This window comes from Melanotaenia boesemani, chromosome 18, assembly GCF_017639745.1.
Source record: "Melanotaenia boesemani isolate fMelBoe1 chromosome 18, fMelBoe1.pri, whole genome shotgun sequence".
In the NCBI taxonomy this organism is placed as follows: Eukaryota; Metazoa; Chordata; class Actinopteri; order Atheriniformes; family Melanotaeniidae; genus Melanotaenia; species Melanotaenia boesemani.
Genome location: NC_055699.1, coordinates 8,593,871 through 8,610,975, shown reverse-complemented (window position 1 = coordinate 8,610,975; position 17,105 = coordinate 8,593,871). Strand labels below are relative to the sequence as shown.

General features: G+C 41.5%; 2 protein-coding genes across 2 annotated transcripts in view; one reads left to right on the top strand and one right to left on the bottom strand.

Moving 5' to 3' along the window:
* Positions 1–2,950, top strand: part of gli3 (GLI family zinc finger 3) — a 97,699-nt gene extending 94,749 nt beyond the window's left edge. The window contains 1 exon segment of the mRNA XM_041967621.1: positions 180–2,950. Coding sequence (XP_041823555.1) covers positions 180–2,551 — 2,372 coding nt within the window. The 3' untranslated portion in view covers positions 2,552–2,950.
* A 2,403-nt stretch (positions 2,951–5,353) lies between these two features.
* On the bottom strand, positions 5,354–16,509 carry prpf4bb (pre-mRNA processing factor 4Bb). The gene is made up of 16 exons (XM_041967622.1): positions 16,403–16,509; positions 14,581–14,650; positions 12,641–13,773; positions 12,078–12,251; positions 11,718–11,876; positions 11,116–11,197; positions 10,785–10,986; positions 9,806–9,879; positions 9,589–9,679; positions 9,303–9,450; positions 9,042–9,179; positions 8,772–8,925; positions 7,621–7,735; positions 7,390–7,541; positions 7,195–7,281; positions 5,354–6,506 (listed from the first exon to the last, which is right to left on the bottom strand). The coding sequence occupies exons 1-16, from the start codon at positions 16,459–16,461 to the stop codon at positions 6,303–6,305; spliced, it is 3,042 nt and encodes a 1,013-aa protein (XP_041823556.1). The 5' UTR covers positions 16,462–16,509; the 3' UTR covers positions 5,354–6,302.
* Positions 16,510–17,105: the final 596 nt, after the last annotated feature.

Here is a 17,105-nt window from a genome sequence, read left to right as displayed (position 1 = left end):
TCATGGCCAAACGCTGTTAGTTGTCTGTTTAAGAGATCTCTCCACACTCAAGACTTTATTTATGCGGCTTTTTCTCTCTCATCCTCCAGTACTATTCCTGTCACCATGCATTACTTTTCATGTTCTCTGTGTCAGAGCTCTAATTTTCTTTATATGCTTGTCTCTGCGTGTCTACATAGGATCCTGTCTGGGAAAGCAGTGGGGGGTGTCTGCTCCTCAGCCACCTGCTCATGCTGAGCTGGGCAGCACAGAGTTAACGGTGCTCAGTTTGCTCCGAGACCGGCGTGACAGCAGCGGCAGCGCCACCAGTTCAGCCTACCTGAGCAGCAGCCGGCGCTCTTCGGGCATCTCCCCCTGCTTCTCCAGCCGACGCTCCAGCCAGGCTTCCCAGAGCGAGGGCATGATGACGGCCGCTCACCATCGCCGCCTCCACAACCTGAGCTCCACCGACTCTTATGACCCCATCTCCACTGATGCCTCCCGCCGGTCCAGTGAGGCTAGCCACTATGGAGGTGGGGCAGGAGGAGGTGGTGGAGGGATGCTCTCAAGTGGAGGCTGTGGAGGGGTAGGAGGAGTAGGCATAGGAGGAGGGGGAGGAGGAGGATCAAGGGGGATGCTCAATTTAACCCCAGCACAGCACTACCACCTTAAAGCCAAGTATGCTGCAGCGACTGGCGGCCCACCTCCCACCCCGCTACCCAACATGGAGCGCATGAGCTTGAAGACTCACGTGGCCATGATGGATGAGGGTGGGAGCAACCGCTGCTTGCCACCTCTTGTAAGGCCACCTCGCTGTGGTGAAGCTACCAACGGGTACAACAACGGATCTTTAGGACATGGAGGCTACAGGAGAAGGGTCCTCTATCCTGGTGAGGGACTGCTGAATGGGAACCGGAGGGCCAGTGACCCAGTGCGTACACAGGTTCCTGAAACTATAAATTTGCCTCCAGTGCAGCGCTTCAACAGCCTCAGTAATCTCCACCCTCTTCCCCCTCTGACTCACCATACACCACTGGAGTATCGCAATTTTACCCTGCAGAACTACACACGCTCAGAGGGCAACCTGCAGAGAGGCCTGCAACACTCACCTTACACTTCTAGCATTGCAGAGAATGCAGGTTTAGAAGCTCTGGCCATGGAGGACGATGGGGAAGTTGGTCTGTTGCTTGAGGATGAGGATATATTACCAGATGACCTGGTGCAGTACCTCCATTCCCAGGTTCAGATGGACCGTGGCTCCTGCATTCAAAATGAGGACCAAACAGCTTCCAGTCAAAGGGACACCTCCCATCAGTCTGTGGAGACCATCCAGGCTTCAAGGTTAAATGCAACCTTCTCTGGATCCCATAGTTTCCAGCAGCAGCAGATAACAGAGAGGAAGAGCCCCAGTAAGCTTCCCATCCAGTGGAATGAAGTAAGCTCTGGAAGTACCGACAGGTCTCCTGAGAGGGAACATAACCACCATTCGCAGTGTGGGAGGTGGCCTAGCATGGAACATGGACCCACATCTGCACCTTTTGGAAGGTTTGGAAACATGGTGGTTCAGCAGCAGGTGTCTACTGACTTCCAGAACAGCTGCACCCAGGTTAATCAATCTCAAAATCCTTGCCTTGTTAACCCTGCAGTGAAGTTAGAGACAGCCCCTAACACTTGCATGGAGATAAGAGGTGCTGGTGACAACTCTACAAACACCTTTGGCAGATCAAACATCTTGCAGATCATCAATGGGCCTCTTCTCCAGGGTCTGAAACAGCACCCATCCAATGGACCTCAGAAACACAGCAACTTCCAGCAGAACAACAACAATAGCACCTCTTGGCAGGTTGGAAACAATCCAAGCCTCAGCAGGGTTTCCATGGAAAGTCTCTCCCAGGGACCCGCTCTTTATCACAATCAGCTGTTACATGTCCCTCACCCACCAATCAATAGTTACAGGAACCTGGTTAAAACCCAACAGTACCTCAGTCCTGAGATCTCCAGCGAAACCCATGCTAGCCCTAGCTCACCTCAACAGCTGCAGAGGAGTGGAGATCAATGTTCCCTTGCACATCAGGTATCTGGACTGAAACTGGAGAATCCAGACCACAGATACTTGGAGCAGAATTTTGCAGACTGCCTCTCTTATGAACCAGCAGATTGCAAGGCTTCCTCATTCCCTGTTCTGGAGGATCAAAACTTGCTTGACTCCATAGTGAAGTCTGATGGCCCAGGTGGTGGCACTGGGAACTCGTTTGCCCTTCCCTCCCCTGGTACAGACCAGGTGACAAGCACAGTGGATGGCCATGTGTCTGGGGTATTAGATGAAGGAGTAAATCTGGACTTTGGTGCCATCCTGGAGGACGGCTACGACCAAGGCAGCCTAGTCTCTGGAGTGTTGAGTCCCTCCATCTTCCAGGGCCTGTCTAGGACCTCGTCACGCCTCACCACCCCTCGAGCCTCTGCAACCTTTCACAGCATGGCCCCTGGCCTAAACAACATGGCCATTGGCGATATGAGCTCTCTCCTCACCACTCTTGCTGAGGAGAGCAAGTTCCTAACTATCATGCAGTAGCTGTTTTTTCTCTCTGCTTTCTCCTCCCTTAGGATAAAAAAATGGGAAAAAAAGAAGAAAAGACTGGTGTATGTGAAGATTAAGACATAAAAAGTGACAGTTTTAAGAACTTCATGATGTACTTAAAAGTGTTGTGGAACAGCAGTTGCCAAACTCTTTCAGTTTTGTAAAAATCTCATCCCACAAAGAACTGGGATGTGTCAAAAATGTGTATAGATAAGTAGTTATATTCCGTTTCTGGAATGAAGGCTATTTTTTGGAAGCCGCTTCTCTTTGATGGTGAGCAAAAGCTCACTTCCTTGAATCAGTATTCTGTGTATTGTCGCTGTTTTTGCTGTATACCCTGTTTGTAAAATTGCATGTACTCAAGCTAAACATTAAACACTGTCTATATATGTACATAGACTAGCCCATGTGCCAACTGTCAAGCAGTCTAATCCTACAGGTACAAAACAGCAAAATCTTTTCTTGACATAACAAGTGAGACGTGGGTCATTAATTTAACAGACCCTGACCACAAAATATATATATATATATATATATATATATATATATATATAAATATATATATATATGTATATATGTGTGTGTGTGTGTATGTATGTGTGAGTGGGTGTGTGTACGTATATACATATCATAGGATTTAATAAATGATATATTGACATTTGTATATTGTCATTTTGGTTTTTTTGAGGCTTTAAATGTTTCAGTGCTTCTAAAGAGTTTTACCAAGTGGTGTTTTTGTCAAGATGGAGTCCAAAAGAAAACTGGACCACACACCCAAGTCTTCAAGACACCATAGATTGTCGTCTACTTGATATCTAAATGGCTTGATTATGTTAGTCTGGTAAGGTACTCACAAGTGTATATAACAGTGTTTGTGGTCAGATTTTTGATGTTGGATTGCACGGTTGTGTGGAGTTGAAATGTCGACTGGATTTGGTGCTTTATGTATGCTCACGTTTATTTGATAAGAGGACTTCCATGGTTTTTAACTGTCGTAATGACCAACACATGATAAGGCCCACAGCACGTTACGTGCCATAAGGTGATGTTTTATGGGTAACTATCCGTATTGTGTTTTCCAAAGCTCTTAAAATTCAGAATGTGTACTGCCATCAAGTATTGCAGTGACTTTGTCAACAGTGTTAGTTATGCCTTGCAGTCTTCTGTGGCTGCACACAGAATATTGAGTAGTTTACCTTTTATTCAGCGTCAGAGCAATGAGGTACAAACTGTTTTATTGTTCTTTGGTACTTTTGTCATTTTTGTAGCTGTGCATTGATGGTGTTTCGTTATTTCAAAGAAGTAGAAATCATTTCCTTTCGAAAGAAGGAAATTACTGAGGTATGTGCCTTAATTGATCTGCCTGTTAAAAAAGAGAGATCACTGCCAATCTTCCATTGTGAATAATGAACAAATGAAATGAAACGTGTAAAGTGTCTTATGAGACCTGAAAAAAAGATAACATGACAGAACATTTATATAAAAGTCTGAATATCAGAAGTTAAGATTTTGTGAAATGCATTCTACTTTTGTTGCTTTTACTGTTTGTTTTTTATTTTTATTATTTTTAAGTTTTTGGCATTTATTGTGATATATATATATATATATATATATATATATATATACACACATGTAAATACATTACTCTTTCTGTAGGTTTAGCAAAGGAAATGTGGAGTATCCTGGGACCAATAAAGAACTGACTTTGAAAGCAGGGATTCCCAGGCCCTGGTCAGAGGCCAGGCAGATCTGGCTCAGAGCGGAGCTTCGTGTGCCCAGCGCTGCCCTTCTGCCAGAAGAGCCGCTTCGCTTTTATAACTGACAACAAATGTTTGTATGGTTTTAATAAAAATGGAAATCATATTTTAAGTCTCTCTTCTTCTTTATATGTGACGCTTTGATGAATTGTGAAAAAGAAGGTACTGAATGATGTATTCGGGTTTTATGCAGACATTAAACAAAAATAGGGGATAAAACATCTGTAACTCAGCAAACATCCACTTCAAATTCCTGTAAATCCTCAAAACTTGTATTTCCTGCAACTATAATGCAACTTTTATAACTAAATAACATCCAAAGGCCAAATGAAATATATAGTTACAACCTTAGTGTTTAGAAACACTTAATAGTCATGGAGAATCTGTAATACATCTGATGCCCTCTACTGACCACTTCAAGACATTAGCTATGCAGCGCTTGTGAATTTAAGTAATAAATAACTTGTTTGGTTACATATTCACATTAAAGGCAGTCATGTCCTTGCATCTCTATGCTGAGATTAAAGCCAGCAGGTGTTAGCATGCCAGTTCATTCATTCTGACATCGTTACTGGTGGTTATCCCACTACAGCCTACATGTATTTACAAACCTCTTTAGCTTGACAGCCCATCAGCTCCTATCTGAAGCCCTTTTAGTGCACTCTGCAAGCATGCAGAGCAATTGCATCACTCTCCCACTTTCCAGATGGAGAGAAATGGGAATCTTTTTTGAGCGAGCCTCCCATTATGCTTTTCTAGGGCCTCAACACAACTACAATCACACCATGAAAATTAAATGAAGCATTAGAGCAAAAAAATTTGTTATAACTGGATGCAAGATAGAGGTTTTACTTTTGATGCTTCAAGGGTGCAGCTTTTTGGGTTTTTTTTAACCACAAAATTAAGCTGTTTTTTCACTTGCATCTTTAGAGCCCTTAGAAGCTAATTTTCATATATTCACTTAACTATGCAACCTTTGATAAAATTTAGTTTCTAATAAAACAAGACTTAATATCCAAATAAAATCCAGGGGCTTGTATACAACAAGAAACATTTTATTACTAAAAAACCATCTTGTACTGAAGGTGCTCTTTCAGCAGCGATTTTCACAACTATTCTTTATTGAAATCACAAGATTGGTTTTACCACATAATTGAAAGAAAAATAATTAATACATGAAAGGACAGTAACTATGGACTATCTACAACATTGGAAGGGTCACAGATGTGGCTTCTATAGGCCAGCATTGTTTGGTGTTTTAACACACCAGGCTCGTACGGGAGGCACTTGAATGGGAGAGCCTTAAGAGCCAGGACTTCGCCAGAGAGGAGGGAGAGGAAAGTTTAAAAACAAAAAACAAAGCAATGACGCAATGAAAAGAAAGGGGGAAAAAATGAATCAAGAAATGCTTAACATGCATCTATTCCTTCATCGTAGGCCTCCATGGTTGAGGACATCGTAAGAAGGTAGAGGGGTTGGTGTTAACGTGGGACACTGATGCGCATAGAGCGTTTACACAGGCCTGCACCACAGAAACCTATAGACAAAAGGGTGCACATTCGAAAGCATGCATCTCCCCACAATGAGCAATGTGGTGAAAAACAAACTGACAAAATTTCAAACTGTCTGCTGCTTGAGATTGTTAATGCAATAGACATACAGTATTTACAGGAATTATAATTTCTTTTAAACATCTGTCACTCCAATGCTTGTTAAATAAAAAAAGAAAGTCCATAAATGCATCATGGGGTATGAAGGGAAGTTCACAATGAAAAATGCCAAAATGTCTTTGAGAGTGGCTACCATTTTAATGATTATTTACAATAAAACACAATGCATCCATTAGCAAAATGATGTTGAAAAAGAACGTAACTTGACATTCTGAAACTAAGTCTGTGGGTTGACTGCCGCACTGCAGAGTTCCTGTCAGAGGTGGTTTTAGTGGTCGGTTCTGTCTGCTTGCTCTGGGAGTGTGTGGGGTTAACGTGTCAGATCTTTTCCTGGATAAACGGATGCTGCAGAGCCTGGTTGATGCTGATGCGTTTGGCTGGGTCCAGCATCAGTGTGCCTTCTAGCAGGTCCTTCAGCTGCATCACCTTCTTCCTCTGGTCCTCAGGCAGTCTCTGGCCACCTATCATGTCTGCCAGCAGGTCTTTGGTGGGGTTGATGGTGCTCATTACAGTCACCTTCTCCTGAAGGGGTACACCAGGGGGGGAAACAAAAAAAAAAGAGATTTATGTGAAAATTAGATACAGTAATACCTTGAGATACGAGTGCGATGACATACAAATTTTTTGATACGAGCTGTGATCCGGCCAAATTTTTGAGATACGAGCATCCGAGCAGACGCCGCCGAAACAAAGATTCCCAACAACAACGTGTGCTCTGTTTGTGTAGCTCGCTTTGGTAACACTTGTGTAAAGCTGTTTACTCCTCCCTTAACCTCCGTGCACATCTTCCGTTAGCTCAAGTCATCTGATCTCCATAGAAAATAATACACTTTTTAATAAAACCAGTTTATTTTTTAACATTCTCTTTCATTACTGTATGTTTTTATACAATATTTGTCATTTATAAATACAGGTACTGTACATTTTTCATATTCAAAACAAAACAACTGGAGTGGAATTTTGCGAGCTGGAAAAGATTAATGGGATTTCAATTTAAATGGGGAAAATTGCTTTGAGATATGAGCAAATTAAGATACGAGCAACGTCACGAAACAAATTAAACTCGTATCTTGAGGTATTTACTGTACTTAGCACTTTTAGTACACATTCACGTCAAGCACTTGTCACAAAAGCAAATAGAATTTTGTACTTTTTAAAATTTCAGCACATGTTAATAATCACAATGTTTCATACAAGAAAAACATCTTACCCTTTCTGTCACTTTGTCTACTTCAATGTACAGGAAGTTCAAGTTCTGATCGAAGTGCTGGTCTTTGAACAAGCCTTTACGGATCATCTGAGGAAAGAATCCACAGCATTGCATCACTTCTTGAACACTGCATGAAGCAGCAACACTTCTCACTTCATCTTGGGGAGGAACCAAAACGTTATGATGCAATAATACCTTGTTGGGCATCTTGCCTTTGAGGTCCATCGCCAGCTTGATCATGTGATTGTTGGAAGATCCAGGAAACAGGATTTTGCCGGTGTACAGCTCGTACAAAGTGCAGCCGACAGACCACATGTCGATGCCGTAGTCATAAGGTTTTCCTATAACTGTAAAAGAGAGATTAAGTAAAATTCTCATTTAAAAGACACTGATAAATAGTGACAACAAATAAAGAATGCAACTTACTAATTTCTGGAGCCCTGTAAAATCTGCTGACCAGATATGGTGTGATGTCGTTGTCAGCAACATGTGATGCAGAACCAAAGTCACAAAGCTTCAAAATGGTTTTTGACTCATTTACCTTTAAAGACAAAATAAAATACATATTACATCAACATTTGGATGCTGTTTGTGGATTTGAGTTCAGCCTTTAATACTATAATCCTGCAGCACCTCATTAACAAACTAGGCCCACTGGGACTGATGCAGCCCAGCTGATGACCCACAACTGCCACGTCAAGTACAGTACAAATCACATCAACTATGCGGGCCTTGTCCTTGGCAACGAGGAGAGGCACTACAGGGAGGTCAAACTTTTATTGGACTGGTGCAGTAACAATAACCTGACCCTGGAAAAAACAGAGAACTGGTGATCGACTTCAGGAAAAAACAGCCTGTGCCCATCCCAATTTACATCAGAGGTGCTGCTTTGGAGATCTTCCCACACATTCACATAGCCAATAACCTCATGTAGTCCCTGCACACTTCCTCCACTGTCAAAAAGGCCCACCAGTGCTTGCATTTCTTAAAGAGCGCTCACCTCAGCCCAACAATTCTCACCGCCTTCTACAGAGGCAGCACTGAGAGTGTGCTTACCGGCAGCATCTCTCTGTGGTATGAAAGCAGCAGCGCCTCAGAGGAGGGTGGTGAGAGCAGCTGAGAGGATTATTTGGATGGACCTGGCAAAACAACGCTGCCTGACCAGGGCAGTGAAAATCATCAAGGACCCCGCTCAACACTGCTATGGACTGCTTTGTGTCCTGCCATCAGGCAGTCTGACATGCAGAACTGGAAGGTTCTGGGACAGTTTTTATCCCACCGCCATCACACTGCTCAACAGTTTAAACACTCGAACCGTCCCAACATGACGCAATACTGGCCACTGGCACTTTCATTCAGTATTGCACTATATTTATATTCATTTCTTTTTAAAGGGCATTTATAATTTTCTAACTATTGTTGCTTACTTTTAAAAATTCTTTTTTACAATGTTTTAATCTACATTGTCTTAGTTTAAACTTATTTCATTGTGCAGTGCATCTCTGGTGTACTGTTTTTTGATTGACAATAAAGTAATCCATCTCCTGATTTTTACTGAGTGAGTATTTTGATGGTACCAGGATGTTGTCTGGCTTGATGTCAGCATGGAGGATGTTGCATCGTTTGAGCAGCTTGAGGGCCAAAAAGAGCTGTTGGCTGTACGATCGCACAGCTTTGATGTGGAGCCCAACATCTTTGCCGTATTTCTTCAGCACCTCTCGCAAATTCATACTAAAAATGAGACAAGTTGAGAACAAGTGGTTATGAGATGAATGATGCAGTGATAATCGAAGTGTGTAGATTTCAAATGATGCTAAAAGGCAAGCTGACACTCCCTCTCTCATTACCTCAGAGGCTCAAATACCAGACAAAGATGCTGCTTGTGGTAGAAGTGCCGGAAAAGACGAAGGCAGTGGAACTTGTCATCAGGATCAGCATCGTTTAACTTTTTGAGGAATTCCAATTCTTTCAAACCCGTCTTCTGCCTGTTCATCACAAACCCATTCGTGTTATTTTCAGTACATTTCTGTTTTGCCAAATACAAATTAGGAAGTGTTCAAATTTATATATATAAAAAAAATATTTACACTAAAATGGGATTGACTCACATGAGCTCATTGTTTCGGATGATCTTGACTGCCACCTCCTGGCCGGCCCTGGCAGTGTCCCTGGCTCTGACCACGTTGCTGAACACACCCTGGCCAGTGTAGCCATACACATCATAGCGCTTGTCCAATATTTCTCCAATGTTCACCCCTAAGTAAAAAAAAAACAAAACAAAAAAGGTAGGAAGGCTTAAATAAATGTAAACACTGATACAATGTTTATGATCAGTTAACTCGGACAGGAACAAGCATGCTGCAAGTTAGCTGCAGGCATTTCAGAGGCACCTACGGTAGTAACCCTCAGCATCGGTCCAGTTGTCCCTGAGGTTGGGGTTCTCCTTGAAGTCCTTTCCCAAACCTGCTGCTCTCATCCTGGCATTCTGCAAACAGCATAAAAAATAGAAAAAAATGCTTCCATCTGAAACGTCACATGAACCAGTTAATCAGTCGATAAAATATAGATCAACTTCCAGATGTCACACAGAGCTTCATTTATTAATACTTACATCAAAATCAGCAGCAAACATGTCGTCAGACTCTGTAAACATGTCAGGAGCTGAAGGCTTCTTTGGGTTGCCTCCTGAAACATAAAAACAAATACACACAAGCACAACAGCAGATGAGTTCCTCAGCTCCCACAGCATATTGTAAAACAGTAAATCTGGAACATGTGTTTGATTCACATACTCTGCAGAGATCAAAACATGCTGCAGGTGGCAGACACAACCAGGCTTTGGATTACAAGCCAGCAACTGAATGAACATATGACAGAAAGAAACAAAATTAAAATCCCTGCATCACACAACTGCATTTCTCACACAGTTCAAGCCACTAGTGTCAGTGTTCGATGTGACTCTGTGTGCATGTGAAAATGCCAACCTGCTATGAAGGGCCAATTTTATTGTACAATTACAACTCAAATTGAAACGCAGGGTTAAAATGTTTTGTTTTGTTTAATCAGAGCGCACTTTTAGAAATTGCCAGGGTGGGCTGTGAACTCAAGAATGCTTCATGGTTAAAACAAAATTCAGAGTTTATCCAAAACACCTCTGTACTTGGGGTACAGAGCATTTAGCTGATCACCTTGATTTTCCCTGAAGGCTGTACTCTATCAGATGCAGCAACTTGACTATATTTCTACATCATCTCTGTATTTATCCTCCTCTTGGCGTTAAACGTGACTGTACTTCTGAAATGCAACTATTTAAATTAGAATGCATTTTAATTAATTTGTTCTCTTTTATTGTCTGCCAGTAGATCTCACTGATTGGGAATTCTATCAATACTTGCATTGAAATCTTAAGCACAATGACTCACATGCACATGGCAACTTAAATCAGGGTAATCTTGTTTTTGTGCATCCTCTTGTATTCATTCTGAAGGTTCCAGACATATTTCTAAATAACTAGAGGCGCACGTGATGTTGTGGTTCATTCAGTTGGCCTTGTACACCAACAGATCTAATTATTTTCACAAAGACATTACCGTCTTTCTCCTGGGCGATGAGGTTATGCTTGGCTTTGATGTTGGCCTCGAAGGTATTGAGGTTCTCGCGTTCGTACTCCTTGACGTCAGCAGCTACTCGCTCCAAGATGTCGTCAGGAGAAGGAGAGCGGCTCCGTGTGCTGCTCTGAGGGCTGCTGGGCTCTGATACCATGTTGGTGTCCTCATTCAAAATCTTGTATTTCTGGGGTAAAAAAAAAAAAATGGAAAAAAAAGGGTAGGAAAAATTTGAGAGAAGACAGATAATTCATTTAAAGCCATGAAATCATTCAAGCTTAAAAATGATTAAGTGGTTAGGGAGAGATAAACAGACCTGGACAATGGCCAAACGCTGCTGACGCCGCTGTTCAATGAGAGCTTCTTCATCTATCTCTTCACCTTCAAAGTCCTCCAAGCTGCAAACGTAAGCCAGGCTTTAAGAAACAGAAAAACTAAACCTTCCTGCCAAAGAATGAGCAGTAAGTTTTGTGACGATACATTAACAGAGCCAATGTAAAATCAAGTGAATAGTGAAGCAGAGTATCTGTTTCATACAGCGGACTTCTTAATAAAATACAAAACAAAAAGTTTGACAGAACTGCAAGAACAGAAGCTCAAAACTTTGAATTTATTAGTACCAGTTATTACAAATTAAAACCAGCTGGAAGAAAAAGAAGCCTAAACCTTAAACTAATAACTGTACACTAAATTAGTAGTTATATAATAGCTAATAATTTAAATCAGTATCAAGTGTGGCATGTTAAAACAGACAAAATACCAAACATAAAAGAAATAAATTTTCTTTATATTTAAAAAAATAGTTCACAATTTGGCTCAACAAAACTACATGAAAAAAAAATACAAAAATAATTAATAAATAATAATAATAAAAAAATAAATTATACAGCATAGGTGCAAGTACTGCCCTTTACTCACACTTCTTCCTCTGAGGATTCCTGGTCCAGCTTCATCCCCTCTGAAAGGCTACCTTTAAACTTGTCTTCATCTCTGCTGCGCCGCCTTCTCCTCTCACGATCACGAGAAGTTGAGCGCCGATATTGCCGGAGTCTCCCATACCTGTCTCGCTCCCCAGACCTGCAAGGCATGTTTGTCAAGAGAGATGAATCATCAGCTTAAAAAAAAGGTCTTGCTGCACCAGGAGACTGAAGTTCTTGTTTAAATCTGAGCAAAAGCCTGATTCTGCCTTTGCTTTGTACTGAACAGTTTGGTGCAACACAATGAAACATATTCTGTCCTAGGTGAGGGACTGTTGAGTGAAAAGTGAGTAGCCATCACCTGTGTCTCAGTGGAGACCTGCTTCGTCTGCGTGGTGAGGACCGAGAGCGCCGCCGTGGTGACGGGGACCTCCTCCTCAGAGGTGAGCGACTTATTCTGCGGCGAGAGGATGACCTGGGACTCTTATCTCGTGATCTGTCTCTGCCTGGTCCAGCATCTGCCCGAGAGCGCTTCCTACAGCAACGTAAAAGAATAATCTTTAATATCATCCCAGATTTACAGTCATACCATCTTTTCTGTTTTAATTTCTTTCTTTTGTTATTCCTTTAATTCCTCTGTGCTATAAATGTTTATAAACTCGGCTGAAATTGCAATGCAGATTAACTATGAATAAGTGTAACCAAACATCTTCCTACAAAATACAGAGCCCTGATACACCAGTACACTTCAATACTGAGCTCTGTTACTTTATTTGATCTCTTTAGTGATTAAACATTCACAAAAATTTTTCGAAGACAGACTTTTACTCAGCTTGACTACATGTATTTCCTAAGAATTAAACTTATATTCTCCTTTTAGTCTCACAGCTTACTTTACTGGTGGGAGTAAGACTTGTGACTGACCTCAGTGGTGAGTCCTGCCTGTCAACATCTCTCCTCCTGGGGTCTGGTGAGCGGCTGCGGGCTCTCCTAGGTGAGGGCCTTGTTTTAGATGGAGAGTGACTCTGTTTTGATGTCCTGTCTGAGGCACCAGCGGACTGGTGGTGGGCCTCCCTATGGCGAGGGGAAGCACTGCGTTTTCTCGTGGGACTGTGAGGCCCTCGTCTGTGAGGGGAGCGGTTCTCTTTTCCTAATGATGTGTCCTTCGATGGAGACTTAGCAGGCCGCTTGTCCCGGTCAGCATCTGAGCGACTTGGCCGGTCTCGTGTGGGTGACCGTCGGCTCGCTCTTTCCTGGTTTGGTCTTTCATCTCGCTGAGGAGAGGAACGTTTATCAGGACGACTGACTTTCTGCTCACTTCTAAAGTTGGAAGGAGAGTTTGACTTCCTTCTCTCCTTGGCCTGATCAGTGCTGTGTGAGCGCTTTCTGTCTTTTGACCTGCTCCTGCCACGGCCTCTGTCTCTAACACCTGCATCCTTGGTGCTTTTGGTCCCCTTGTCTTGCTTAGACTCCTTGACAGGTTTATCTGCAGACTTACTTCGACTGCGACGCTTGGAGCTGGATTTAATGCCCTCTGTTGAGTCTCGTCTAGATTTCCCACTTTTACCCCCTCTGGGAGATATGGGTTTACCTGAGCTGCCCCTTGGACGTTGTTCTCCATTTCTGAATCTTGCATCTCCATCCTCTTCAGATCCAGAGTTATATCCCTGAAGGATCAGACCCATGCCAGATTGCACCTTCCCTTCCATCAACTGGCTGTCCAGCTCAGCTTTAATCATGGCCCTCTGCTTCTCCAAATCCTCCAACAAGGCTCTGTCATCCAGACTTGGATTTCCAGAGGAGGGTGAAGATTCCACCTTCCTCTGGCCGGAGGAGCCAAAAGGTATACCTCCAGAGGGAGAGGAGCCTGTTTCTTTACGTTTGTGTTTTCTGTGTTTGTGACGATGCTTGCGTTTGCGGTCCTTGTCTTCATCTGATGCATGTTTGTGCTTTTTGTGCTTACTGCGATGCTTGTGTTTTTTCCTCTTGTGTTTTCCACTGCTACTGTGATGTTTGGATCCTTCTTCTATCTTCTCACCGTTAGTTTCAGCCTCCTCCTAGGATGAGAAAATTGCAGAATTAAAAACAACTCAGGCATCAGATCGCACCAATATTTACATTTTTGGACAAGAAGTAAACATGGGTATAATAATTTGTCCTTTATCTTTATGGTACTTAACTTTTTTACACATGAACACCAGATATACTTTCAGGGGCAAGTTGGGACAATTTGCTCTGGTCTTGCTATTCACACAAGCACATCACAGCAGGAAGGCTCTCTCCTGGAGATGCACTCTCCCAGCTGGAAATGTGAGGGAGGAGGTGTGGGGTAACAGCTTTCTATAGCTTGCAGGAGGTACCACATGATGCAGAAATTACACTGTTGGAATCATTGTGTTTTCTTTACAACACACTGAGAAAAGCAGATGAGGCTCCTGAATGTGATATGAGAACTACATGTATCCACAATCACAGGTAGTGAGTGGAAAGCAGCATACAGGTCTGTTGAAACTACAATCTTTCACCAACACACACACACACACACACACAGCAGAAAATCTCAGCAGAAAGTACTGAAAGTTGCAGACATTTGCATTGCCAAGAACATTTCAGGACTACAGTGCATGAATATATGCATAACCATGTCACTATATGTACTTCATTATGTTTGAATAGAGGCAACATTATCAAAGTTTAGATACTGAGAACTTCTGGTATCACAGTTTGAATCCAACAAAATGTTGTTGGTCCCATAACAATTTCAAAATAATTTAGGTATTTTCAATTAATAGTTTTGAGAAATCATGTAAATCATGACATGATACAAGTGAAAATTTTTGGGTCATGCTCTTGTGTAGTCTTACCTCTTCCTCCTCAGATAAGTCTCCACTGTCCTCATTTCCACTTTTTTCATGGCTTTCCAGATCTTGCTTTCTGTTTAATGTGAAATGTTGAACAAAATGTGTTTCACAATTATATTAAAACAGCAAGTCACTAACAGTGAGTTAGCTCACAGATTAAATTAAGACATATGCAGCAAGCCTTGTGTTTCTTTATTAATCCCAAAGGGAAATTGCAAAGTATTTTTCATTTTATTTTTAATTTCGTTGAATTTTATATCATTTCAATGGAAAAGTTTCTGATGACTTGATATGTCTGCATTTTTTTAACCTCACAGAGGTTGTGATCATCATCAATAAAATTACGCTATCTGTGTCAGAAAAAAAAAACAAAGGGTTATATGAAATCTTGCCGGCACTGACTCACATCAGGTAGCGATGATAAAGATTTCAAGTGCCAATTTAGCTGCCATTTACCAGTTTCACTTAAAATATTTTCAAATACAAGTGTGATTTTTTTTAACTTGATTTTCAATAAAACTTTCATTCAATAACACTACAAATAAGGATTAACTTAAAGTATGACTGGAAAACATATTGGTACATCATCATCAACGTGGAGTATTTCAAACAAAAATAAACACAAAAGCAACATCTTTGCTGCTTCATACAAAAGAAAAACTTAAATTACTTTTCAATTTCTATCACTAAAGATAAAAAGAGTTTTCATATACAAGCTGTATGGTAATATGTGGGCTACTTAGACTGATGCTAAGCAACTGGAACATTTTTGGTGGTGCCTGGCAACTGTTGCCACAACACGAGGCAACATAATACATTTGTTAACAGCCCAGGTTTAAGGCAGAGAGCTGCCGATTATTCAAGCATTTGCAGAGATGGAAGTTAGTTCTTCACTCTCGTCGTGTTTTATATGACAAGAGCTAAGATAGATTAACACAGAGACCAAAAGACTGCAGCACTGTAAGAATCTAGTGCTAAATATATACATACATTTTCTTCATCCTAGCAACGTAATACGACTACTTGTCAAAAAGTTTGTGAAGTGACTTTTTAACTATTATTCATAACTAATAGACATGTCATAATTAAATTAGCAATATAAGTGATGTACAGTGTTTGGCTTAGACTTCAGTAAAACGAACGTATTCAAGTTTGATTTGAATTCATCCTCACCCAGACAACAGCATCCCAAGGCAAGATGAGCACAACGATAAACGTTAGGTAAACCAAGGTTACGTAATGTGCTCAACTTAGCTTTGAAACAAATAAAACGCCAAGAAGAAATGTTGACATAAGAGACACCCAATAACGCCAGAAATTAAGATATTGCTGTGGGGCGCCGACAACCTTTCGTTTCTGTGCAAACTCGACTTGTTAGCCCAGTTAGCTCTTTCCCTGACCCAGAGCGCCAAGAGGATTTTAGCCGTTAGCTCCGTAATGATAAACGTCTTTAGCAAACTTAAAAACTAGCGGGCTAACTTCCATTATAAAATCGTTACGTACTGTAAAATACCTATCGTTTCCCCTTTTAGTGGCATGGCATGCATAGTTTTACTGCAGAAAACGCTCGTAAATGTATTTAGTGTGCATCTATATGTACTTTACCTTTAACAAAACTTAACGATGGCTAAGCTAAGGAACATTAGCTAAATAGCTATAACTGCTAGCCAAACGTAAGCATGTCATTTAGCTAGCCCGGGCCACATTTGGAACCTGCTACTCTGTTAGCCTCCGGAATTGTAACAGTTCTCTTTTGGTTTTGTACCAAAAAGGCGCGTACACATTATTGCCATCAAGTTTAATTATCTTTGCTTAAATGACTTACACGTGTTCGTTGCCATTATTCATTCTTCTGGACGTGATGTCCATCTCAACGTCAGCCATTTTCCTGAGCCGAGGTGCCACCTTCTTCTTCTTCGATGGTTTAGAAGTGGAATGAAAATACTGGCATGAACTCTGGTGTATTGGCGGTGAACTGCAGCCAGAATTTTGCACCTTGCAGGTTGTCCTACGTCCACCAGGGTGTATGTTTGTCCAACTGAAAGATGTCAAGCTGTCTTGCTTTGTTGGTACTATAGGGTACCTGATGGAACAGCTCAAAGTAAAAAAATTTTTATAAATAAATAGTCTGACTTTACAGATATTTTGCAACTGTAGAGGCACTTGTACGTGTCATAATATGATAACCTGGGGAAAATGCCCATGGTTTGCATAAATAATTAAATTGTTTATTACTACAACAGCTTAAGCTGGTGATTGCAATATCTTGGCAGCTTGTGTTTTTGTTGTGGGATTTTCACCCGTTCTTCCTGTAAGAGGCGTCTACTTCGTCATTTTGTATGCACCACTGTTCTGAGGTCTAGTCACAGTTTTTATTAAGTTTAAATTGTGAGGGAGTGCTAGAACCATGCATGTCCTGAGGTCAAATATTGGGGATTTTTAAGTGTGTTGTTCAGTATTATTATCCCAGTGGATCCCTTTTTCCATCCTCTTTTCAACTTAAGCATTTATTTTGTAGACAGTATGAT